This window comes from Haliotis rubra, unplaced genomic scaffold (genome assembly GCF_003918875.1).
Source record: "Haliotis rubra isolate DU_JTF1 unplaced genomic scaffold, ASM391887v1 Scf175, whole genome shotgun sequence".
NCBI classification, from domain to species: Eukaryota; Metazoa; Mollusca; class Gastropoda; order Lepetellida; family Haliotidae; genus Haliotis; species Haliotis rubra.
The window spans coordinates 834,957-862,675 of NW_025765725.1; the positions used below are offsets into that span (position 1 = coordinate 834,957).

The 27,719-nt window shown below is 45.0% G+C and overlaps 1 protein-coding gene across 1 annotated transcript; it reads left to right on the top strand.

Annotated features, from left to right (window-relative positions):
- The first annotated feature begins 1 nt into the window (after position 1).
- Positions 2–27,501, top strand: LOC124272994 (peroxisomal sarcosine oxidase-like). Its single transcript, XM_046708229.1, is given in 9 exon segments — positions 2–400; positions 6,388–6,536; positions 11,299–11,512; positions 15,983–16,165; positions 23,062–23,202; positions 24,603–24,728; positions 24,730–24,753; positions 25,529–25,604; positions 26,574–27,501. Coding segments are annotated over 9 exon segments (1,146 nt in total). The 5' UTR covers positions 2–292; the 3' UTR covers positions 26,699–27,501.
- The last annotated feature ends 218 nt before the right edge of the window (positions 27,502–27,719 follow it).

Here is a 27,719-nt window from a genome sequence, read left to right on the forward strand (position 1 = left end):
GATCGTATCTGGGTGTCATTTTCATTATCTGGCCGGGCTGTGAGTTGATGCCAGATTATCTGGTTGATGTCAACAGAATCGGCGCTCGCCGCTCCAAACCGGAGTATGGTTGTTGTGTATACATGTTACAGCCTCCGCTCGTGCATAGACATTTGTCGTCTGCTCCTTGATTTGACCTACTTTTGGGGTTATTAAAAGTTTCGTCCGGAGCAAGGATCACGCATATTCGGCTTTAGTTGTTCAGGTGTGAGGATAGTTTCAACACGAAGACAAGGTTAAGTCACCGTCCACGATGTCTGATGTAGTGTACGATGTTGTGGTTGTGGGAGCCGGCGTGGAGGGGTCGGCATCAGCCTATTACCTGGCCAAGAGGGGGAAGAAGACGCTGTTGTTAGAACAGGTAAATTCCATATGACTTTGTAATCGTTTACAAATAAATTAGCAAGTGTATTAGAGACGATTTACGTAGCGTTTATCGAAATTCCTACAAAACTTAACGGCAAAGTCGCTTTCATTTAGTGTCTAGTCCCCGTATTGACCAGATGCGATGTGAGATGAAATGGGGTTTAACGTCGCACTTAAGAATGTTTCGCTCATATGCATGTTGGGCTGTTTGTACTAGCCTAGTCTTAAGCTGGTTTTATAGTGCTAGCTCACTGAGATACCATGCCGCAGTTAAGCATGAATGCCCCACTCAGACACATTATACTGACACCGAGCCGACCAGTCCTTGTTGTACCCATTAATGCCGAGCGCCAGGCAGGGACCAACAAGTACCATATTTTAACGTCTTTTGGTATGATCGCGACCTGCGGTGTTCCGCTCTCTGGGGCAGACGCTCCATTCCTCCACGCACGACCACGGAGATGGTTAGATGCGACGTCATCAAACATGGTTAGTATGGGTTGTATGAACCCACACACGAGACAATGTGGTGTTGGTGCTGACCCATTTGGTATGGGATATCATTACCATACCTCCACACATACTTATCCGCCTAGTGGTTACAACGTAACGCTAATTAATAAACAGCCATCTGTTGTCTGCGCTAGTACGATCACTGACACACACGAGTTTAGTTCTCGCCGTACGACAATAAACCCATTTCACGTCACACCAGAACTCACCTGCACACACATGCCCAGCACAGACAGGTCTTCTCATGACACACGAAACACAGGCTACCTTATCAATATAAGAAATACAATTTTTAACGCTAGATAACTAAGCGCCATCTGTTGTCAGCTCACAAAGTTCTAAAATATTACCTGAAAGAAAGTTCCGTTCAACCTATCATGTATCTGCAGATCAGAGCACAAGTCCGCTTTGACATCACCGTCGCATGCTTTGAACGTTTTGATGAATATTCAAATGTTTCTTGAGAACGATGGACGTGGCCTCACCTGAATAAATAAACAGAAAGTTTATCTGACTACTCAAATTCTCTCTTTTAAACATAGATAACCCGGGACTTTGAACTGATATAGGAAGGGGTACAATGTACTCAAATTCTCTTTTTAAACATAGAGGGGACGGGAGGTACAATGTGTGAAGCCCATGTCTGGTGTTCCCTGCCATGATATTTCTGGAATATTGCTGAATAAAACCCAAGTCACTACTTTATTCGTTACATAAAGGCGACATAATCTAATACAATCCGTTAGGTTTCGGATTGTATTGGCGTAATGGTGATTTTGCAAGTTAATGATATAAGTTTTCCAACGATGACATTGAATGATCCATATCTTTGCACAGCTCAGTGTAATGGTTGTCAGAAATTTAGTGATTAGACAAAAACAGAAAAACAAAGAAATAAAAAAAAAACCAAAAAAAAACCCACATGATCCTACGCCTGTAACATGTGAGTGAGTGAATGTTGTTTTACGCAACACTCAGCAATATTCCAGCTATATGGCGGCGGTCTGTAAATAATCGTGTCTGGACCAGACAATCCAGTGATCAACAGCATGAGCACCGATCTGCGCAATTGGGAACCGATGACATGTGTCAACAAAGTCAGCCTTTGACATGTGATGACTTATGAGTATTCGTGTTCATGCGCACCTTCACGTGATCGTGTTCACCCTTTTGTCCACCTCGTCATCTGAAGAGTTCGTTATACACAAATGTGTCTCTTAGGCGTGCCGGGGTGTTGGGTAGCCTAGTGGTTAAAGCGTTAGCTCGTCACCCAAAGACCCAGGTTCGATTCCCTACAAGAACACAAGTTGTAAAGCTCGTTTCTGGTGTTCCCAGCCGTGATGATGCTGGAATATTGTTACAAGTGGCGTACAGCCTAAAGCACTTAGGCGTGCCAGAAACTTGATCATGGTTCGAATCCTGCTTCGCTCTGAACATATTTCTATGCTTGTCAGACCATACCCGAGGGTGTGGGTTCAGGACGTCTAAGACCTACTTAATCAAGCTGACACGTTGTCAACCTGTTAAAATAATGATGATGAAACTCCCGAAAGTTTCGTTAAACCGGCGTACTCACTCACGCACCTAGCAATGTAAAGGGTGGGGTAGCCTAGTGGTTAAAGCGTTCGCTCGCCACGCCGAACACCTGGCTTCAATGCACCATACGGGTACATATTGCGAAGCCCTTTTCAGGTGTCCCCCGTCGTGATATTGCTGGAATATTGTCATAAACGGCGTAAAACCATACTCAATCTGGAATGTGGTTGAAACGGCGTAAAACCATACTCACTCACTCACACCAAGCAGTGTAATGTAAACAGACGGTAGTGTTCCCCTGGTCTCGTGATAACGGTATCAGCGATCGAGATCTTGTGTTGGGTGATAGTGTACCAACCGCTTCCGCCAGGAGCTGGATTAAACTGGCCACAACTGTGGATCTGACCCGTCACATGCGTCAGTTGCCAGCTGTGATAACAATGAAGTTCAGTTTTTATTTTTGTCGGTCATAGTGACGGTGTTTTATTTAGAATACTTTAGAAGTATAACAAAGAATGTAATTAAGCACCTCCTGTTTTTTGCAATGATAGGTTTTCAACACGTACATGAAACTTTCTGACCCGTATGATCACTTGACTCATAAAAAACGACAAAATGGTTGGAATCGATGTTGATTTTATGATGATAATTGCTCATTTTAAAAAAAACACCACTGATTTTCATTCAAAACCATGTCTGTACAAGTATGGCCCTGGAATGTTAAATGTTGAACTTATTGGTGAATGTGAACATTCAAAATGTCATTTTGGGTGTGTTACACAATTCACAGTCAACACTGTGACTGTATATGACAGCCAGCACACTCCTCCTCATACCCCCTGTCAGCCTCCTGATCCTCTGAAGGGGCAGTCTATGCCATTCCTCGTGTAGAGCAGCTTCCAACTGGGCCAGGTTCTGTACAGGAGGATCCCTTTGTTGCACATGATGACCAATCATGTCCCAGACATGCTCCAACGGGTTAAGATTTGGGCCCATTCAATCGTGAGACATGTCAGGGGTGCTTTAGTAAGTTCTTTGTGTACAGCAGCATCTCGTTTAATGTATCAGCGGAATTGATTCCTTAGTAAACATACCCATGCACATGTTTACCACTTTTGACTGCTTCTCGTACTTACATTGGGAGGTGGAGTAGCCTAGCGGTTAAAGCGTTCGTTCATCTCACGGTTTTATTCCCTAAACTCATTCGCTCACTCACACATACCCTTGACATTTTGTGAAAATGAAACATAAAACAAAATGTATGTGTCTCATTAATTAATGGTTTCACGATATAATCTTGACAAATTCTAATTGTATTCACGGGACAAATTGTTTTCAGCATAAATATATTCATGCAAGAGACAGATATATTTGATATTTCAGCGAGACATAAATTCAACAACATGCTGTTATCATCAGATAAGGTGCGGTAAAGAACTATGAATAAATCTAAAACTATCACAGAACAAATCACGCAAGTGGAACCTTTACAATGGCTTGCCACATCGATTGTGCACAGTCTGCATACGAAGTAATTATTATTATAATTATTATTATTAGAACTATAACAGTAAACAAACTGTGTTGTTGGATCTGTTTTGACAGGATTCCCGTTCAATTCCCTTACTCCACGCAAAAACACATTTCATTATAGAACATCCTGATGAACAACACAATGATTCAATTCTTTCGGGGCTTGTCAAGCATAAACAGTTTCGTTTACTCATCGGTCGCAATATACATGATATAGTGAGGTGAGGTGAAAGTGGGTTTAACGTCGTGCTTGAGAATATTTCGCTCATATGACGACGTGCATGCGTGTGTATGTGTATGTGCGGCTGCTTGTACTAGCCCAGACTCAAGCTGGTTTTATGGTGCTAGCCCACTGAGATACCATGCCGCAGTTAAGCACGAATACCCCACTAAGACACATTATACTGATTCCGAGTCGACCAGTCCTTGTTGCACCCATTAATGCCGAGCGCCAGGCAGGGACCAACAAGTACCATATTTTAACGTCTTTTTGGTATGACGCGGTCGGGGATCGAACCCGCGACCTTCCGCTCTCCGGGCAGATGCTCTAACCACTACACCACGGAGGCGGTCTATACATGATATATGAATATTTGTTTATTGGAATTATTTCATATAATCAGAAGTATATGTCACATGACAAAACTAGCATATTTGTCATTTTACAGATTCTCGGCTTCTTCGTTCAACGAAAGGGCGGTGAGGCAGCACTGTGGTTATAGCGTTCGCTAGTCACGCTGAAACCCCGGGTTCAATTCAACACATTTCTAGTGTACACCGCCGTGATATTGCTGGAATATTGCTAAAAGCGGTGTAAAACCAAACTCACTCACACACATTTACATATGTTTACATATGTTACATATGTATATGTTTTTGCCCAAAATTACCCTCTCTCTAATAATTAGCAATTCGAAACCACCTCCATCACCTCAACACTCGAATATTACATGATCTCAACTGTGATCATGCATTGGTCCAAACCCACAACCAAACAATCTCTTAAACGCACCCAATGTTCTTGAGCAACTTGTTTGTTTATATTTCATTATCTATACTGTCTTGACATATCAAACCTATAAACGCGTTCCTATGTCGTACGTAAATCTATGTAGGTCATCCGTTTTTAATACGCTATCAGCTCTGCACTTAAGCACATGCATATCTGAAGGGACCGACCATGATCATTTTTTTTAAAACAACTGTTAACAAGATATTTTCCCACGGGGTTGAAAACACCAGTTAGCTGTCCCACACAAGAACATTTTCGGCAAATTCGGTGTTCTGTGAAATAAAAATATTTTCCACGAATACTAAGTGGTCGCCCCTAACATACATAAAATATCATAATCGCATTCACAATGTGATGTGAAAATCCCTACAAGTATGTGAGTTTTTAAAAAGTTTATACACCAAACGAAAGGGCAGTATTTCGCAAAGATACTAATGCTAGAAAATGATGAAACGTGTGTATTATTTTCGTAGTCAACTTTACTTTGTACATTGTACCTTTATCTTGAAATGTATTACGAAGACATTGGCATTTTTTGACGTGGTCTTTCCAGTACAACCCGTGAAGATCCGGGTTAGAATTGGTCTTCAGCAACCTATGCTTGTCGTAAGAGGCGACTCACGGAGGTCACGTTCGCTGAGTGGTTTATGCATATCACCTTAGAATAATTGCGTAGACCGATTACTATGCTTATAACGTCAATCACTGGATTGTTTTGCCCAGTCGCGATTGTGTTGTTCACACAATGGTTAAACAGGTTCTAATTTGGAACGCCCCCACATGCGGACGTATATAACTTGTAGTGGGACAATGAATATTGCTCTTGTGTTAATAGAACATGCTTCATCCTTTATAATATTTGTTTGCTGTTTAACACCATACCCAGCAATATTCTCTCGGCGGACATCTCTGTAAATAATCGAGTCTCGACCAAAATATGCAGTAGTCAACAGCATGAGCATCGGTCTACGCAATTGGGATACGATGACGTGTGTCAACCAAGTCAGCGAGCCTGACCACCCGATCCCGTTAGTCGCCACTTATGACAAGCATGGGTTGCTAAAGACTTCGTCTCACCCGGATCGTCACTGGTCTGCAATCATAATAGAATTATATGAAGAATGGACGTCTTATTAAATAAATTATATTGTTTCAAAGTTAGCTTTTTTGAAATATATACGTGGAGTCGGTATGATGTTGCATAGAAAGTCAGAAACAAGGAATATGTGATACTAAGTGGTGAAGCCTATTAAAGTTACATAGTATAGACTATATACATATACCATGTTGTGAATCCAGTATGAGATTAACATATCCGTCGTTGGAATGTATAATTGCATCTTTGACTGAAAGTGTAAAGACTCTACAAACGAAAGCCCGTATTTCAGTTCCCCCTTCCACACAGCCGGGGCAGCTCCCACGGTCAGTCCCGCATCACCCGCAAGGCCTACCCCCAGGACTTCTACACAGAGATGATGCATGAAGCCACCGACATCTGGCGGCAGCTCGAGAAGGAAGCTGGGTGGGAGGTGTTCAGGTGAGGAGAGAGGCCGTGTGGGAGGTGTTCAGGTGAGGAGAGAGGCCGTGTGGGAGGTGTTCAGGTGAGGAGAGAGGCCGTGTGGGAGGTGTTCAGGTGAGGAGAGAGGCCGTGTGGGAGGTGTTCAGGTGAGGAGAGAGGCCGTGTGGGAGGTGTTCAGGTGAGGAGAGAGGCCGTGTGGGAGGTGTTCAGGTGAGGAGAGAAGCTGGGTGGGAGGTGTTCAGGTGAGGAGAGAAGCTGGGTGGGAGGTGTTCAGGTGAGGAGAGAGGCCGGGTGGGAGGTGTTCAGGTGAGGGAGAGAGAAGCTGGGTGGGAGGTGTTCAGGTGAGGAGGAAGCTGGGTGGGAGGGTGTTCAGGTGAGGAGAGAGGCCGTGTGGGAGGTGTTCAGGTGAGGAGAGAAGCTGGGTGGGAGGTGTTCAGGTGAGGAGAGAAGCTGGGTGGGAGGTGTTCAGGTGAGGAGAGAGGCCGTGTGGGAGGTGTTCAGGTGAGGAGAGAGGCCGTGTGGGAGGTGTTCAGGTGAGGAGAGAGGCCGTGTGGGAGGTGTTCAGGTGAGGAGAGGCCGTGTGGGAGGTGTTCAGGTGAGGAGAGAGGCCGTGTGGGAGGTGTTCAGGTGAGGGAGAGGCCGTGTGGGAGGTGTTCAGGTGAGGAGAGAGAGCCGGGTGGGAGGTGTTCAGGTGAGGAGAGAGGCCGTGTGGGAGGTGTTCAGGTGAGGAGAGAAGCTGGGTGGGAGGTGTTCAGGTGAGGAGAGAGAAGCTGGGTGGGAGGTGTTCAGGTGAGGAGAGAGGCCGGGTGGGAGGTGTTCAGGTGAGAGAGAAAGCTGGGTGGGAGGTGTTCAGGTGAGGGAGAGAAGCCGGGTTGGGAGGTGTTCAGGTGAGGAGAGAGCCGTGTGGGAGGTGTTCAGGTGAGGAGAGAGAAGCTGGGTGGGGAGGTGTTCCAGGTGAGGAGATGAGAGCCGGGTGGGAGGTGTTCAGGTGAGAGAGAGGCCGTGTGGTGAGGAGGTGTTCAGGTGAGGAGAGGCCGTGTGGGAGGTGTTCAGGTGAGGAGAGAGGCCAGGTGGGAGGTGTTCAGGTGAGGGAGAGGCCGTGTGGGAGGTGTTCAGGTGAGGAGAGAGGCCGTGTGGGAGGTGTTCCAGGTGAGGAGAGAGGCCGTGTGGGAGGTGTTCAGGTGAGGAGAGAGGCCGTGTGGGAGGTGTTCAGGTGAGGAGAGAGGCCGTGTGGGAGGTGTTCAGGTGAGGAGAGAAGCCGGGTGGGAGGTGTTCAGGTGAGGAGAGAAGCTGGGTGGGAGGTGTTCAGGTGAGGAGAGAGGCCGGGTGGGAGGTGTTCAGGTGAGGAGAGAAGCTGGGTGGGAGGTGTTCAGGTGAGGAGAGAAGCCGGGTTGGAGGTGTTCAGGTGAGGAGAGATGCCGGGTGGGAGGTGTTCAGATGAGGAGAGAAGCAAGTTGGGAGGTGTTCAGGTGAGGAGATGAGACGGGTGGGAGGTGTTCAGGTGAGGAGAGAAGCCGGGTTGGAGGTGTTCAGGTGGGGAGAGAAGCCGGGTGTTCAGGTCAGGTGAGGAGAGAAGCCGGATTTGGGGAGGTGTCCAGGTGAGGAGAGAAGCCGGGTGTTCAGGTCAGGTGAGGAGAGAAACTGGGTGGGAGGTGTTCAGGTGAGGGGAGAGAGGCCGGGTGGGGAGGTGTTCAGGTGAGGAGAAGCCGGGTTGGGAGGTGTTCAGGTGGGAGAGAAGCCGGGTGTTCAGGTCAGGTGAGGAGAGAAGCTGGGTGGGAGGTGTTCAGGTGAGGAGAGAAGCCGGGTTGGAGGTGTTCAGGTGGGGAGAGAGGCCGGGTGGGGAGGTGTTCAGGTGAGGGAGATAAGATGGGTTGGGAGGTACTGAGGTGAGGAGTGAGGAAGGGGGGGGAGGTGTTCAGGTGAGGAGAGAGAGCCCGGGTGGGAGGTGTTCAGGTCAAGAGAGAGGCCGGGTGGGAGGTGTTCAGGTGAGGAGATGAGACGGGTGGGAGGTGTTCAGGTGAGGAGAGAAACCGGGTGGGAGGCTATGAGGTGAGAAGAGAGGCCGGATGCGGGATGTTCAGGTGAAGAGAGAGGCCGGGTGGGAGGTTATTAGGTGAGGTGAGAGGCCGTCTGCTACTTGTTGAGGTGAGGAGAGAGGCCAGGTTTTATATGTTGAGCTGAGGTGAGAAGCAGGGTGTTATGTGTTCAGGTGAGGCGAAAAGCCGGGTGGGAGGTGTTCAGGTGAGGAGAGAGGCCGGGTGGGAGGCTATGAGGTGAGAAGAGAGGCCGGATGCGGGATGTTCAGGTGAAGAGAGAGGCCGGGTGGGAGGTTATTAGGTAAGAAAGAGAGGCCGGATGCAGGATGTTCAGGTGAGAGAGAGCCGGGTGGGAGGTTATTAGGTGAGAAGAGAGGCCGGATGCGGGATGTTCAGGTGAAGAGAGAGGCCGGGTGGGAGGTTATTAGGTGAGAAGAGAGGCCGGATGCGGGATGTTCAGGTGAAGAGAGAGGCCGGGTGGGAGGTTATTAGGTGAGAAGAGAGGCCGGATGCGGGATGTTCAGGTGAAGAGAGAGGCCGGGTGGGAGGTTATTAGGTAAGTTGAGAAGGAGGGTGGGACTTGTTGAGGTGAGGGGAGAGGCCAGGTGTTATGTGTTGCGGTGAAGTGAGAAGCAGGGTGGGACTTGTTAAGGTGAGGAGAGAGGCCGGGTGGGAGATGTTCGGGTGACAAAAGCGAACGGGTGGGTTCTGACTCTTGAGAGTTTCTAAGACTTTTGTTCTGCCCCACAACGAAGCACATATGTAGGTCTCAGTCTCATAGTGATTGTGATCACGACATATATAATAGGGACAGATGAACTGCTGACGATAAATGGTTGTAAAGATAATTTAAGCCTGAAGATTGATATCTGATGTGTCGACCTTGTGGACGATACATATATATCATCTCGATGGCATAATTGCCCTGACAATCGCTCGCTCTTCCACCTGAATAGCTTCTCTATGCTGTGGCACGTCGGTTGGCGCTCGATCATTGACGATCACGTTCCACCCGAGAATATCCCGTAGAAGCTCGACTGTGGTCACGTCAGGGGACCTCGAGGTCTAGCCCAGTATCCGTGTACTCAGCTCCACTGTATTAGTGGGGCGGTGGGATAGCCCAGTGGTTAAAGCGTTCGCTTGTCACGCCCAAGGCCCGGGTACGATTCCAAACATGAGTATAATGTGTGAAGCCCATTTCTGGTGTCCCAGCCATGATATTGCTGGAATATTGCTAAATGCGGCGTAAAACCATACTCACTCACGCATGAACATATCAACTTTGCCAGACCACTCGATGAAATATGCATATTATTTGACAACATTAACAAACTATTCTATTTATCATATTTTGATCATTGTTTAGAAATGATCGAGACATCGAGTAAGTCTGCATTTTATTACGCAACCCAACTACAGTTTAGTCCTTGAGCAGAAAGTAGTTCCAGGCAAAAGTGATATTCTACTCAGTGAAATAACATGTTATTCTACTCAGTGAAAATACCATTTCTATTTTCACCAATATTAACAGTATTTCACCATTAAGAATATAATAACGTTCGCTGTTCCACCATGTATAGTGTAATAAAGTACACTTTTGCCCTGTACTGTTACAACGTTAAAACGTCTAGCTTAATTGACGTAGTAAAAGTTGTAGAAGGAATGAATTCACGTGTTTGTTATGAATGAGAAAGTAGTTCCGTCACAACGTGACCTAATTGAGAGGTCATCGCTTATCTGATGAAATCGTTCGAATGTCAGGTCACACGTCGTTACGGCACAGGTCAACGCGATACGACACTCGAAATTAATATGCAACTACCCATACGTTGACCACGTGAACAGTTTCACATTAGGTTTTGTAACTATGTGTTGGGTGTAAGTTATACATGCTCTAACGCGGCTGTTTTGGCGGAATGTGGTAGAAACTATATATTTACGTTCAAACTTGTACACTTTCCAAAAGAGAGAAATCCAAAGCAGTGCTATATTATGTTGCACAATTTAGACAAAGTTGGTAGGAAAACGTGGGTATATTTTGTCCGAAATACTTTGTTCAATTATGGTTTTGCTTTTGTGTGAGAAGCTCAAGGAGTTGGCAACGAGGAACAGTTTTTGAAAGATTTTCATGTAAGAGTTGGTGATTGTCAAAAGCAATTCATATTATCAGAAATTCACAAATGTTCATCGCTTGATGTTTATTCCAGTATTAAAAGTGTATTTTGCATTGAACCATATTTAACTTGATTGAAATCTAAAGATGCGAGTCGTAGAATAACAATGTTACGAATCGGTGCACTTCCAAAATATAAAAATACCGGTAGATTTGATGGAGTTCCGAGGCACCAAAGACTATGTAATATTTGTAATGATAATCTTGTAGAAAATTAATTTCATTTCCTTTTTTAATGTAAAATTTATTATGACTTGGGCTGTAAGTATTTTTAAGCATTACCAAATTACATAGATCAGCAACACTTTCTAAACACATTATCATGTACCATTTTTTCAACAGCAACAAATTGTTCTACAATAAGGAAGCATTGTCATTGCGCTCTTTATACATATGCATGCGACTGTCAATTGCCACTATCTTATAATTGCACTTGTTTAGTTTGTATTGAACGTGGCCTAAGGCCTTGTTACGAAATAAACTTGATTGATTGGTTAAACCACGTGGGTAAAAAAACACAGTCTCTAATCGCTAGATCCTCTCCTTCAAACATTCTCTCATTGTGTCTCAGTCAAACAGGATTCATAGCCATCGGGAAGCACAAAGGTGATTATCTAGAAAACAACGTCAGTTCCCTCCAACGTAACAACGCTCGCTTTGAGTACCTCACCCCGCAAGACTTCCGACGGCGCTACCCGATGCTGAGGTACCCGGATGACTACAGCTGCGTGGCAGACCCAGAGGGTGGAATCTTACGAGCAGACAAGGCGCTTTTGGCATACCAGGTATGTAACAATCAACGACTACAGCACTCAATTTTCACATGAACCACGTTCAATGAACATGACTGAGTAAGTGTATCGCTTCTTTGAACACATTTGTGACCAACTCGTGTTATTCCGGGACAAGCCGAATAGCGACTCGTGCCCCCTTGCCATTCGTAAATACTCGTCCCTTTCCGTAACCTTAAAGTAGACTCCCCTCTCGTTGCCATTTTATTGAACGTGGCTCTGTCTGAGCGCAAAAGCGCAGAGAGAAAGAAACAGTCTAGTCGCCGAACTATTTTCAAGGGCATGTAACTCTAGTTTACTGGGAAAACACACATAGCATCCACGCCAAGGAAATTACCTCGAAGGGTATGTTTAACATGCCTAAATACTTTCCTACGCCTTAATGTTAATATATCCTGGTTATAAAAATTCAGGAAACCCAGGAGGACTATGCAGTAATTAGAATATACTTCAAGAAGCCGAAATGAAAAATAAATAAATGAAAACAGCAATACAGTCATTCCCTTTGTAAATAAGTTTCAGTGTTTAAAGTTTCTGATCCTTTAGCTCAAAGTTTATGTTTAAATTGTGCTTTGCATAGTTTATAGCGAAGTTTCAAACTTCAACGATGCCGCCATTTTCATGCTTCGAAATGCGTTTTACTACGCGCGATTTGATTGGTTTGCCACGATTCTTGGCAATAATGGCGTACGATAGGGGTACGAGTCTTCTTGTAGGTCACGGAAAGAGGCGAGTAGTTACGAATGCGAGAGGGGGACGAGTCTACTTTCAGGTTACGGAAAGGGACGAGTAGTTACGAATGGCTACAATGCGTCGCCACTCGTCCCTTTCCGTAACCTCCAAGAAGACTCGTCTCGATGCTTCTTATGTGCGACACACCAATCAGAACGCGCGTAATGAAGGCGGTGCTTTGATAACAATAATCCAGACTACTTAAGTCGCTTATGGCATTACGTCATTGCTTGAAAAATCATGAAAAAATATATGTCGTCATATTGAAAGTACAAAGAACGTAGCTAAGAGAATTGTGCTGTCTAATGTGAAGTTTTTAACAAGAAGCATACGATTGACGGTGAGAGATTCAAATACACGAACGTGCGTTTGTTGACATAACGGCTCTCTTGACTGTATTTATGACGATCTGGCGGGCTTGTTTTGGAGATTGTACGTGCGCGTCCAACATTTTTAGGAACTGTAATTATACATCGCTACGAGTTTCAAAACAATAATATTCATATCTGTATGTAACTAAGTAACTTTAATCTTTTTTTAACATTGGGCTTATATTTCACGTCTCCGGGAATATTTTAGTCTGACTTTTTCGTAGTCATTCATATTGTTTCTGCGAATTCATTTGCAATTCAACCAGGGGTATGACAGCAAGGTTACACGGATGTTCAGTTTGAGAAATATGTTAAAGTCCCCAGCTGGGGTATACAATTGACGACCAGGGATACGCCACTGACCAGCAGGGGTACGCTACTGACGACCATGGGTACGCTACTGACAACCATCGGTACGCTACTGTCCACTATGGGTACGCTACTGTCCACCATGGGTACGCTACTGTCCACTATGGGTACGCTACTGTCCACTATGGGTACGCTACTGACAGCATGTGTACACTTCTGACGACCAGGGGTACGCTACTGTCCACTATGCGTACGCTACTGTCCACTATGGGTACGCTACTGTTCACTATGGGTACGCTACTGTTCACTATGGGTACGCTGCTGACGACCAGGGGTACGCTACTGTCCACTATCGGTACGCTACTGTCCACTATGGGTACGCTACTGACAGCAGGTGTACGCTACTGACGACCAGGGGTACGCTACTGTCCACTATGGGTACGCTACTGTCCACTATGGGTACGCTACTGCTAGCAGGTGTACGCTACTGACGACCAGGGGTACCCTACTGACGACCAGGGATATACTACTGACGACCAGGGGTACGCTACTGTCCACTATGGGTACGCTACTGACAGCAGGTGTACGCTACTGGCGACCAGGGGTACGCTACTGACGACCAGGGGTACGCTACTGACGACCAGGGGTACGCTACTGACGACCAGGGATACGCTATTGACGACCAGGGGTACGCTACTGACGACCAGGGGTACGCTACTGACGACCAGGGGTACGCTACTGACGACCAGGGGTACGCTACTGACTGACGACCAGGGTACGCTACTGACGACCAGGGGCTACTGACGACCTACTGACGACCAGGGATACGCTACTGACCAGGTATACCACGGGATACGCTACTACTGACGACCAGGATACGCTACTGACGACCAGGGGATACGCTACTGACGACTAGGACCAGGGGTACGCTACTGACGACCAGGCATACCCTACTGACGACCAGGGATACGCTACTGACGACCAGGGATACGCTACTGACGACCAGGGGTACGTTACTGACGACCAGGTATACGCTACTGACGACCAGGGATATACTACTGACGACCAGGGATATACTACTGACGACCATGGGTACGCTACTGACGACCAGGGACGACCAGGGTACGCTACTGACGACCAGGTATACGCTACTGACGACCAGGGATACACTACTGACGACCAGGGATACGCTACTGACGACCAGGGATACGCTACTGACGACCAGGGGTACTACTGACGACCTACTGACGACCTGACGACCAGGGTACGCTACTGACGCAGGGGTCTGACGACCAGGGGGACGCTAGGGTACGCTACTGACGACCAGGGGTACGCTACTGACGACCAGGGTACGCTACTGACGACAAGGGATACGCTACTGACCTGTACGACTGACGACCAGGGTACGCTACTGACGACCAGGGGTACGCTACTGACGACCAGGGATACGCTACTGACGACCAGGGATACGCTACTGACGACCAGGGGTACGCTACTGACGACCAGGGGTACGCTACTGACGACCAGGGATACGCTACTGACGACCAGGGTACGCTACTGACGACCAGGGTACGCTACTGACGACCAGGGTACGCTACTGACGACCAGGGGTACGTTACTGACGACCAGGGATACGCTACTGACGACCAGGGATACGCTACTGACGACCAGGTATACGCTACTGACCGCCAGGGGTACGCTACTGACGACCAGGGGTACGCTACTGACGACCAGGGGTACGCTACTCATGAAGCTAACCAGAACCAGGCCGTATCAGGATTTTAACTCACAAACATTGGTTTCTTGAAGAGACGTAATTCTGCAAAGAGACAGACGACTGGTCCGCTCGTAACTACAAAAAATTAGTTTAGTTTGTTGGCTGAGAAGGGCTATCGCTTTCTCGCCTTCGTATGTGGCCACTCTTTCTCGTCTTGTGTTATCATTTTCTCATCTCGTGTTGTCGCTTATTTGTCTCGTTTTGTCGCTTTCTCGTCTCATGTTATCGCTTTCTCGTCTCATGTTATCGCTTACTTTTCTTGAGTTATGGCTTTTTCGTCTCATGTTATTGCTTTCTCGTCTTGTGTTATGGCTTTCTCGTCTCATGTTATTGCTTTCTCGCCTCGTGTTATCGCTTTTTCATCTTGTGCTATCGCTTTCTCGTCTCCTGTTATCGCTTTCTTGTCTCTTGTATTGCTTTCTTATCTCGTGTTATCAATTTCTCGTCTTGTGTTATCACTTTCTCGCCGCGCATTATTGCTTTCTCGTCTCGTGCCATCCCTTAATCGCGGCCGCATTTTAAGGCGAGAAAGCGATGACCCTTCTCGGCCATGATAGTTTAGTGATATTGATCTATTCCGATTACTGAAAAACTACTTAACGATGTCTGCCTAAAGTATATGTATACAAAAAATAAAAATAGTGACGCATGGTATGTTGTAGACAGAAAGGTGAAATAATGAATGTTTTATAAAGCCGTAATCCACATTAGTCTTCTTACGGGTGGTTCCCCCATGTGCCTACACCCCATCCCTTCTTACATGACGTAAAATACGTTATTTGTTGATTACTTATAATTACTCACCACCGCCATGTAGCTGGAATATTGCGGCGTTCAACAACAAACACTGGGGCTCTGACATTCTGAAGGGGTCTGACATTGCATTATGTATTCATATACCATAATGGCCTGCAAATAATCGAGTTTAGACAAAAGAGACAGTGATTGAAAACATAAGCATCGGTCTAAGCCTTCAGAACTTAGTAACGTTTAATCAGTGCCTGAACACCTCATCCAATTAAGTCGAAAGGATTGCAAGCCACCTAATCTATCCCCTACAATGAGTGAGTAAGTGAGTGAGTGAGTTTAGTTTTACGCCGTTTTAAGCAATATCACGGCGGGAAACACCAGAAAGGGGCTTCACACACTGTACCCATGTGGGGGATCGAGCCCGGTCTTCGTCGTGACAAGCGAACGCTTTAACCACTAGGCTACCCCACCGCCCTCCCCTACAATGATACTTGCACAGGTAAAATGTTGGTATTTGTTCTTCAGGCGATGTTCCAAAAATATGGCGGACGCCTTATCGACGGTGCCAAGGTAACCAACATCAGACGTGGTAACATTGTTACCCTGGACACGCCCAACGCCAGTTACCGGGGTAGAAGCGTGATCATATGTCCAGGACCCTGGGCGTCCCATATACTTCGTCCACTTGGGGTCAAGCTTCCACTTAAGGTAAGAGAACATGTTTTCGATCCCCAACCCCAGAACTATGCTTTCATCATGCCCATATAAGGACATTTATTATCGGAAAGGAAACAAGCAAAAATATTAATACATCCAAGCACCGTTGTGTGTAAGTTGACGGGACCTACGCAAATACTCCGAGTTATCCTAAGTTTGCCAAAACCGCAAAATGAGGACTAAATAAGAAATGCTGACGTTCAAGTTCGACACGTCCTAGTTCGACACAACGGTGATTGACTGTATTAACTTCTATATGAAGAACCTTCTATGTTATTCGTGAGATACATCACTTAACCATTGAGATGAGGTAATATTTTATGAAACCAAAACAAACCAATTCAGCAAACCCCGTTTATAAGGACAACAAACGTTTCAATGACTAGATAAACCAATCATTTATGAAGGAATAGCCCCATTTCACTTAGTTCAGATGGAAGTTTTTATCTAATGCACCCCTGAAGTTTCGGGTCAGAATTGATCTTCAGTAACCCATGCTTGTCGTACGAGGCGACTATCGGGATCGGGTGGTCAGGCTCGCTGACTTGGTTGACACATGTCATCGTATCCAAATTGTGTAGATCGATGCTCATGCGGTTGATCACTGGATTGTCTAGTCCATACTCGATTATTTACAGACTGCGGCGTAAAACTAAACTCACTCTATCTAATATCCGGAAAACGGGTCGTCCGGATTATAGAGGTCCATGTTAACAGAGTTTCACTGATAAAATTATTCTTTTCATCTTCGACCGCATACATGCTTGTATCACCCTGTTCTGTAGGTACTAACATTACTCACTAAATCCCTGTGTTTCGCTTGAATGCTTGTCTCTATGTACCATCTCTACCAAATCCCATGGTATGTCGTTCTGTGCGCTTGGAGATTCGCAGATCATTTCTGAGCCTCACATAGAAGGATTGCCGTCCTAGTTCACTCAGCCTGGAAGGCATTCCATATCAGCAACACCAGGAATTATCCAGAGAATCAATGTATTTGTGTGAAATCCTTCTATGAGAGGTTGAGAACTTATATATCGCCCCTCGTATAACCACAAGCTTAATATGTCTTCTATTTTCTGTTTTGAAGTCGAAAGACCGCCCTATAGAGTCATGAAACTGCATCAACTTATGATTTTGCTTATAACGCTGTGTAACTCGCGCGTGGAGCTTTAACCAATGTTGTTTTGGACCAGATAATAATAATAATAATAATGTCCACTTGTATGGCGCCGTTTCCACACACTAGTGTATGCTCATGGGCCAGATCTAAAACTGGCAATTGTCATTCGTAATATTTCCTGAAAAGATGGGTCTTCAATGAAGATTTGAATAAGTCAAAGAGATTTTGCTGTTTTGATGGTTATGGGAAGCACTGTTCCACAGTGAAGGAGCAGCAGCTGAATGATCTGTGACCATAGTTCTTGAGATTGACAGGGGGGTGTTGTTAGGAGGCACTGTTGGTGTGATCTCAGCTGTCGCGGTTTTACACTGAGATGAGTTCATAGAGGTACTGAGGCGCTAGGTCATGTAGACACGGAACACAATGGTCAAAGATCTTGAATTCGATTTGGCTTGGATGGGCAACCAGTTGACTTCACACAGGGTTATGTGAGATCTTTTTAGATGTTAGGGATACAATGCGGGCAGATCTACTGGTATGTGTTGAAAAGTGTATATCATCGCGTTCACTGTTGTTGCACTTATATTTTGCACGTGAGTATGGCATTAAACCGTTTTTTTTAACTATATTCCAGATACATCACGGAACTGTGTACACACACGTTAATAGTGGGAAGATGCATGCGTTAGTGCACATTCGACATTAAAGTGTGTGTTTTAATAGTGAAACAACAACGGGTCACGTCGGCGAGCCAAGTTTTGGGGTATAAGGCTACCTTGCCCGGTGTTTAAAGGCACAGTGTTACACCACACTTCTCTAAAAAACATTATAATGCATTTATAATTTATTCCCCCAAAAACGTATTACAATAATAAATTAAAAAGTTCGAATGAATTAATGCACCGTTGCATTAAATCGACTCTCGCGCCCTCTACCGGCCGAACATTATTTCAAGCGAACCCCATAGAATTATGTCCCTTGGAGTGATCTTTAGGAATATTCTACGCACAACTTGTGATTGAAACCAGTTCGGCAAACACCGACAACGCCGCGTGGGACAGTTTTCGATGTCAGGAGCAATTGTTTACATTCCATATATGGCAAGTGTTCTCTGTTTGGAAGCTGTCCGCCTCGAAGTTTCAATGTTCGATTTCAGGCAAGCCCTAAGGGATAATAAGTCGTTTATTGCATCAATTGGAAGCTCAAGTGAGTGCATTTGCCCCAGTATATATATATATATATATATATATATATATATATGTATATATATATATAGGCCAACATATTGTCGAAAAGGTGTGACATTGTGCCTTTAACGGCTAAAGGGACGTAACTGTGGTCTGCCCCCACAATGTCTTGCATGTTGTAATTACAGACGCTGCGGATTACAGTGATGTATTGGAAAGAGCGAGATTATGACACTCACACCCCCCAGTAAACTTCACCCGTTTTACGACCAGTGCGTGCGACGTTGTCGTGGACACGACGTGTACGGTTTTCCAAGCGAGGAGTACCCTGGGCATGTGAAGGTATTGCCCCCATAGGGCCCAGTTATAGTATTTCTGAACTAATCATTTAACATGAAGGGCATAACCAAATCATATCAAACGTTAACCTAAGATAGATAACAAGGTAACACCTGACCCAATAGTAAGGGACATAACTCGGTCATATCTGACTCAAAAATAAGGGACATAACTCGGTCACACCTGACACGACAATAAGGGACATAACTCTGTCACACCTGGCTAGAAAATAAGGGACAGAACTCGGTCACACCTGACTCGACAGTAAGGGACATAACTCGGTCACATCTGACTCAACAGTAAGGGACATAACTCCGTGACACCTGACACAACAATAAGGGACATAACTCGGCCACACCTGACACAACAATAAGGGACATAACTTGGCAACACCTGGCACAACATTAAATGCCATAACTCTGCCACACCTGGCTAGATAATAATGTTCTTGTTCACTCGGTTCACTCGGCTCATTTCAGTTCAGTAGGTCATCACGCACCCCAGCCCGGAATCATTATTACAGCTGGTTTGTTCACCTAATAAGAAGGCCGAAATTGTGTCCTCTTTAGTGAGCCCAAGAAGGAAATCGAACCCGGTCTTCGTGGTGACGAGCGAACGCTTCAACCACTGACTGACACAGCCCTTTGGTGTCAAAATGTTAACAGCGAAATTATGCAGTAACACGACTTCTGTCATGAATATCGCATTGCATTCACCACTCGCCTCTTTCTGTAACCGCCACTTGGTTTGTTCCGGAATAACACGAGTTGGTCAGGAATGATTGCATTGGTAGCGGAATATACCGAGTGGACCCGAGTGAACTGAGTGATTGGGTACAAGTGAAGTACATGTACTGGCCATTGTGGACTAACACCCATACGAATGAAGCACAAAAGGACTTATCGCAGAACGTGCCACAGAATACCCCGTTGCTCTATAAAAACGGGCTTTCAGGTTCTTTTTCGAATCCGGAATTGTTTTTCACGGATTTCTCCTACAGTACACAGACTAGCAGATCCTGGCGCTTCAAAATGATGTCCCAAAATTGCAAACGTTTCTATCTTGATCCTATGGGTTGGTTGGCCGAACTATACTCTCCCCCCAAAAGACACGCATGGGTGTATTTTCAGGAATTTCATCTGCTAACTTTGAATACAGTTAGCTTGAGATGACGCGTGTAATTCTTAATCGGTTGCAGCCAAATCTACAGGATAAAAGATCAAATGTCTGTTTACACGTATAGTCCATAAATTGTTGAATAAGTGGAGGCGTCCGTTCCCATTTAGGCGTTGTCTTCAATATCTGTTGTGGCCACCATGAGCCCCCAAAACTGCTCAGCACCGTCTCGGCATGGACTGAATATGTCTTTGAATTCGACCCTGAAGAATTCTGGCCGATTCTTCTTGCAATGCCTGCGATAGTTGATCCAACGTCTAGGGCGCCGGTTGACGTTGACGTCGACCGAGGTCATCCCAGAGATGTTCGATGGGGTTGAGGTCGGGCGATTTGGAAGAAGTGTAATGTTACCATTTTGAAGATACTGAATAGTGGCATATGCGGTGTGTGGCCTGGAACAACTCCCTGTGGCGGTCCATGATCGGGACCATGTGAATCCTTAAGATTTCGTCTCTGTATCGAATAGCAGTTAAATTGCCATGAAAGCGCACAAAGTTAGATTTCTGAGCGTGGGATGTGGCTTCCAACATCATGACACCCTCACCACCATATCGGTCAACCTGCGCGAAACGTTCATGTAGACGTCGATAGACACGTACTCTTCCTTCACGGCACTGAACCATACACGTCGCCAGCTTTGTAGATTCCAGAATCGAAAGTTATTGTACCACTGTAGTCGCATAAAGCCATAATAGGGTATCCTGGTTCGAAGTCCAGCTTCGGTTCAACATTCTCCCCAAACGAGGCACTAAACTTGCGGTTGCGCTTGCATTTGATGTGACAGCTCTATTCCGCAAATGAAGTACCCGGATGTACCTGCCGCGCTGCGTGGTAACCCGAGGAACCACTTTGAGGCCATATCTTGCGTCTTTTGGTTTGACGCGATGTTGGGGATCGAACGCGACCTTCCGATCTCCACTGCGGACGCTCATTGAGGCGACACCACGGAGGCGGTCCCAGCCTTCAGAAGCCCAATGGCAATGTTTCGATTTTTCAGCAGTGAGTTTCAGCATACCGATATTCTTGCATTTAGCTAAAAATACCAATGTCCCAATGATCGTCGAAAAGCAAAACGGCCTTATATAGGAAATGTCCCTGCTCACGATTCCTTTGAAATGCAAGTGCATATTACGAACCACTTTGTCTCCATTACATTATTATGCAAGTTTTGTCACTTTCGAAAATACATTCGTTCCATGTACACAAACCAGCATTACAATGGCGAAATGATACAATCAAACACTAATTTTTTAAAAATATTTGAAATTTCATGTATCAACATCTCCAATACGTTTCTTTCTTGGGAGAGTATATATCGCTAGTAAGTATATGTCGCTAACGACAAATGATCATGTACTGATGATCTGAATGAGCTCAGTTCCATCTATTCTGATCCAGTGTCAGCAACAACATCACACCTTCTGACGTCCACGACACGGCTGTGATGATTTCGCACACATCATCGTTCTTACCACGTCGCGATGGACACGGTGTTAACACGTAACATTATTGCTAAATATAGGTATTTTCAACATGTCTCAGGTACACGTGCGAATAACATCGAGATCTGTTGAATAAGAGTATGACAGCAACACACACACACACCTACGTGCTCCCTACGCAATTCGCAAGTCTGCCTTCGAATTCCACGCTTTTAATAAAAGCGATAGTTATCTTTAATCACGCATACGAACCCTTAGTCATAGAATAGCTCATCATATTCTGAGTGGGTGATCTATGACTTACAGTTAGTATGCGTGATTAAAGTTTACGTTTAGTTTTGCGCCGATTTTAGCAATATTTCAGCAACATTACGACGGGGGACACCAGAAATGGACTTCACATAATGCACCCATGTTGGGAATCGAACCCGGGTGCTCGGGGCGACGAGAGCACGCCTTAACCACTAGGAAAGGGGCCAAGGGGGCAAGGTGGGCGAGCTGTCTAAGGCGTCGCGCTAGTAAGCGAAAGGTGCCTGGATCGATCCCCACTTGTGACCGGGTGTAAAAACCTTGGAGCTAACATTACTTACAGGCTCTTTCAGTGTTGTCACAACCCCTAGTGTGCAGTACACAACCCTGTGCATTTATAAGAACCCGCTCATCTCGATGGTAGGTGACCAGATGGTGGACACACGTACATTGGACAAAATACTGTGACCATGTGTCCTACTTCACCCAGCTGGGTGGGCACCTTGTGAGGATGAGGCTGTGTGATAACTCGCTGCGCCTAACAGGCTGCATGAGTTGAATACTCCCCAAGGAGTTGAGTTGGTTAAAAAATAAAAGAATGCCAGAAACAAGACATCCGTTGATCAAGCGAAAACTCCAGCGCCTTGAGCATGCACCAGTTGCGTGGATATATGCGCTACATAAATATCCTTTAATTAATAAATAGGCTACTCCCACCGCCCGTCAAAAAGAACACAAGAGTGGAGGAGCTGATCATATTCTGAACAAAGACCTATTTCAGATATAACCTCCAGTTTACAAGGAACTGTTTGTGCTTAGTACACTTCACTTGCCATGCATGCTCGCTGAATGTTTTCTATCTAGCCACTCACAACATCGTTTACTAATGCATTCTTCTCTGAATTCATTCATTCACTATCTCACTCAAACTAATTTGCAAACCCACTCATTCACTCACAATATCTGTCGCGCTCTGCACTTCGTCTTAAGGTTCTATTGGACCCGTGAAGATCCGGGTTAGAATTGATCTTCAGCAACCCATGCTTGTCGTAAGAGGCGACTAACGGAATCGGTGGTCAGGCTCGCTGACAAGGGGGCTGTTGTACAAAGCAGCCTTAACGCAACGCCAGTCGTAAGTCTGTGTTGTCGTATGGGAGTTACGATGATCGTAACTCCCAGACTTTAACAGACGTACGACTGTCGTAGCGCTACGGTCGCTTTGAGGAACGGGGCCCTGGTTGACACATGTCATCGTATCCCAATTGCGTAGTTCGAAGCTTATGGTATCAGTCACTGGATTGTCTGGTCCAGACTCGATTATTTACATATAGGTGGAATACTGCGTTAAAAACAGATAAGATTGTATTGCAGATTGTGCGAATCAGTGTTTGTTATTGGCGAGAGCGACAACCAGGGGGCCACGGCCCTTCTGCCTTACAACCCTTCAGTGCTAGAGGTTTTACCTGGGGTATCTATGGTATTCCTTGTTTTGAGTACCCGGGTCAAGTGAAGGTAAGATCCCCATCTTATTGTGGCATCCAAATGGTAGTCTGTGTACTGTGGAGAAACAACATACGGCCACCACAACGGTCATAAACACGAGACCAAGTGTTCACTGTTTTTCACCAGTATCTTAACCTGAGAGCCTTCGAGGTAATCATTTTTTGACGTACACGATAATGGTTTAATCTAAATCCCATCAATGTTTTATTGATAAGTTTGCAAGGGTAAGCATTTATCTGTCCCTATCTACCCTAACATTTAGGCAGCATAGACACCAACTTCTCTATAACGAGGAACACAACATTTTGGAGTATATTCGTATTCCTTCATCAATTGACTAAAGAATATATTCCGAAACGTTGTATAAATGTCCTTGTCATGTGAATCATTAGTGAATTGGTAGTGATCTTGACAACCAATTGTCATACATGTGAAATCCGTATTGGTTGAGTGGGGGGGGGGGTAAGTCCCATAACATTCAAAGTAAATTTAAGCTTTCCAGAATTTTTTAAACGTAGTATACTTGTTTTAAATGCTGCCATATTTTGACTGAATGGTCTGTAAATCTAGCCAGCGTCCATGCAGGTGGCAAAAGTACTGTAAGTCCCCATGCTCCCTAGTATGGTGATCTACCTTCCGTTGTTGGCGAAATATAGCCCGTTTTTATATTGTATTGTCCTGATATAAATCCAATTTTAGAGAAAACTGATAGTTTTATTTCCTGTCTTTTTGTCATTCTAGTTGTGTTTTCTGTCTTTCATTGACCGGTTTTTATAATGCAACTGTATTTATCATGACTTAATAACTTGTTTTAGTCACGATATGACTGTAAATCCTAACTCACTCACGTGGCTGAGTGGTCAAGATCACGGACTTTGTGTGTTGGCGATTAGGTGCCTCGCTCCAATGTGGCACGCTTGATGGAACTCAATATGAAGAAGTACTTGAACTTCCCCCCTTTACTGAGAAAGTGAATTCCTCAGTAGAACATATTATAGGACTTTACATAATCAAATAATGGAATATTTTACTTCTTAGAACTATATTCATAAGACGTGCTGTTTCGGGTCTATTACGACATCACTATGACAAATCATTGACAGAGTTGTCCATCCTCGACCACCGAGTGAATTAGATCACCATTTTAGTGCTGCGAATGCTCAGAACCCTTTCGTCACGATGACGTCATAACTGACGCCATTATCACCAACTGTCTCCATATCTTACTTAGCACAAAATTTCTCTCTCTCTCATGCGCGTAATTTGATTGGAAGGTTATTGTAACTTCAGATAATTCCAAGCATGTTCAAAACCTTGCAGAGAATGGGTTGAGGCTATGTTTTACAATATGATTGAGGATCAAACGGAGGAAGGATCTTGTCTGCAGCATGTTATCATTGTGCCTGTAGGTCTGTCTTCACTATGGTCCAGAAATAGACGCCGAGTTCCGTGACCAAGCAGACGACAAATGGGCGATCGATCTGATGAAGGAATATGTCCGAGAGCACTTTCCAGCCCTCGAACCGTCACCATCCAATTGTCGAAACGTGCATATACACCGTAAGTAATGTTTACGTGCGTAAGTTACATACACACCGTAAGTAATGTAACCTTTACACGTAAGAGTCGTAAGTTACATACACATCGTAAGTAATGTTTACATGTTGTAATACATTACATGTTGTTTAACCTACATATACATCGTAAATACATGTTGTGTACGTGTTGTAACCTACATATACATCGTAAGTAATGTTTGACATGTATGTAAACGTGTTGACCTACTATAAAACGTAATCAATATTGACATGTTGCAACCGATATATACACTGTAAGTAATATTTACGCGTTGTAACCTACATATGTACCGTCAGTACTGTTGACGTGATCATCTTTACTATTATTATTTTTTATTTTAATCATTTCTCTTTTAACATTAATATCCATCACCCCTATCCATCATGCATGAACACGTTTTCTCAGGGATCGGGTGGTCAGGATCGCTGACTTGGTTGATACGTCATCGTATCCCAATTGCGTAGATCGATGCTCATGCTGTTGATCACTGGATTGTCTGGCCTAGACTCGATTATTTACAGACCGCCGCCACATGGCTGGAATATTGCTGAGTGCGGCGTAAAACTAAACTCACTCACTCCATGACAGATATCGCTAATATGAAGCGGTAACCTGAACACTTTAGGAGCACTACTTACAGGGGACCATTGTACAACATTGTTTTAGTCTGACGTACATATAGTTTCTGTATCTACTGATTGTAAAGATTATAAAGATTACTGATTATAAAGATGTGTCATGTCGATGCTTACTTCAGAACACCCCTGATGAACACCCTGTCCTGGACTACGTACCCGGCAGTCGCAACATCGTCATGGGTGTAGGCTTCTCTGGTGAGTGAGTGAGTGCGCTATGCCGTGCGGCTCTGGTTAGAGTGTGTTTGGGAGTTAAATGTGTCTCCAGCCTGTGTTGGTCGCGGGTTAATGACATTATGTGTGTATATGTTAGTGGAGGTTACGGGTTATACATGCAAATCCTCTATGCGGAGGTCATGGGCTATATATACGTGTACGTGTATATCCTCTCTGCGGAGGTCATGGGCTATATATACGTGTACGTGTATATCCTCTCTGCGGAGGTCATGGGCTATATATACATATGTACGTGTATATCCTCTTTGCGGAGGTCATGGGCTATATCTCGTACGTCACACGTGTGTCGATATCGTTGACCTCTGTCGGACGTCTTGGGCTGAGATTATAACGATTTGATTGTAACCGATGACCTCTCAATTAGGTCACAGGTCTGAGGTCATGGGCTTTTTTTATATAACAAACACGTGTATATCCTCTCATGCGGAGGTCATGGGCTATATATATATCCTCTTGCGGAGGTGGAATGTAAACATTGCGAACGTTGCCGTGTCGCTGTTTAATTGTTAGTCGAACTGAGACATTATATCCGTCGAAAACATAAACGCAATGTTTCCACCAGAGATGTTATATCCTGCAAACCAAGAAACGGGGTGCTACAGAGTAGTTTACTGTAGGAGGCTGTAGGCGATGATACTGACATGCATCGTGACGTCGGTTACCAAGGCAGTGACGTCATTACAGTGTGACGTGTATATCGTTTTTTCTCCGTCGAGGTCATGGGATATATATACATGTACGTGTATATTCTCTCTGCGGAGGGCAAAGGTTACATGATAAACGTGTATATCCTTTCTGCGGACGTCAGAGATTACATGATAAACGTGTATATCCTCTCTGCAAAGGCCATGGGTTATCAGTAATCTACGTGTATATCCTTCCTTTGGGCTCATGGACTATATGATATATGTGTATATCCTTTCTCCGCAGGTCACGGGTTCAAGTTGTCCCCTGTGGTGGGCAAGGTTCTGGGTCAGCTGGCGTGTGGGGAGACGCCCTCGTACGGCCTTAACCCCTTCAGGATAGACAGGTTCCCCCAACAGGCCAGCCTCTGATGGGACAGGCCGATAACTGCCTCGTGTGTATGTGTTCAGTGACAATGACATTATTACAGCAGATTGACTCGGATATTATGGACCATCGGACTTGGCGAGTATTGTTGGTGGTTCGGGGTGGTGTTGGAGTATATTTGCATTCTCTGTCACCAACGGGAAACGTCGAACCTCTGGCGGACTCAAGAAGTGGCGACAATGACCATAGAAAATTGATAGATATCTAACTCATATTACATATTACACGGTGAAACATTATCAAGTTCCTATAAAGCTGGACAAAGCTGACCTTTCGTTTGTTTAATCAATTCGTCGTCGAGCCAGTGAGTCTCTCTTCATCTCTGAAGATCATTGGTAGGCCATAGTAAGGTTTCTGAACTTTATTGGTAGGCCGAGCCAATGGACTCTCTGAAGATCATTGGTTGGCCAGAGTAAGTTTTCTGAACTTTAGTGGTAGGCCGGGCCAATGGACTCTCTGAAGATCATTGGTAGGCCATAGTAAGGTTTCGGAACTTTATTGGTAGGCTTAGCCAGTGGACTCTCTGAAGATCATTGGTAGGCCAGAGTCATTTATAAGCCGGAGCTGACTTGCTGAAGATCATCGATGGATCAGAGATATGAGTATCATTTGTATACCAGGGTAAGATGTCTTTATCGATAGGCCGCGACCCATTTGACTTCCTGAAGATCATTGGTAGGCCAGAGTTAGTTTCCAAATATCATTGGTGGACTTGACACTCTGAACACCATCATATGTACATATGTATTGATCATTTGATTATTAAAATATGATTATTATGAGCAAATATGGTTTTTGTTTTAAATTACAACGGATCATTACACGAAGAATGGAGGCATATTGCCACAGTCGTATACTATGAATACACAGGATGTTATCAATATCAAAAGGTTTGTTTCACCATATTTACGCTCTGACAATGATGGGGCGGTGGGGTAGCCTAGTGGTTAAAGCGTTCGCTCGTCACGCTGAAGACCCGGGTTCGATTCCCCACATGGGTACAAT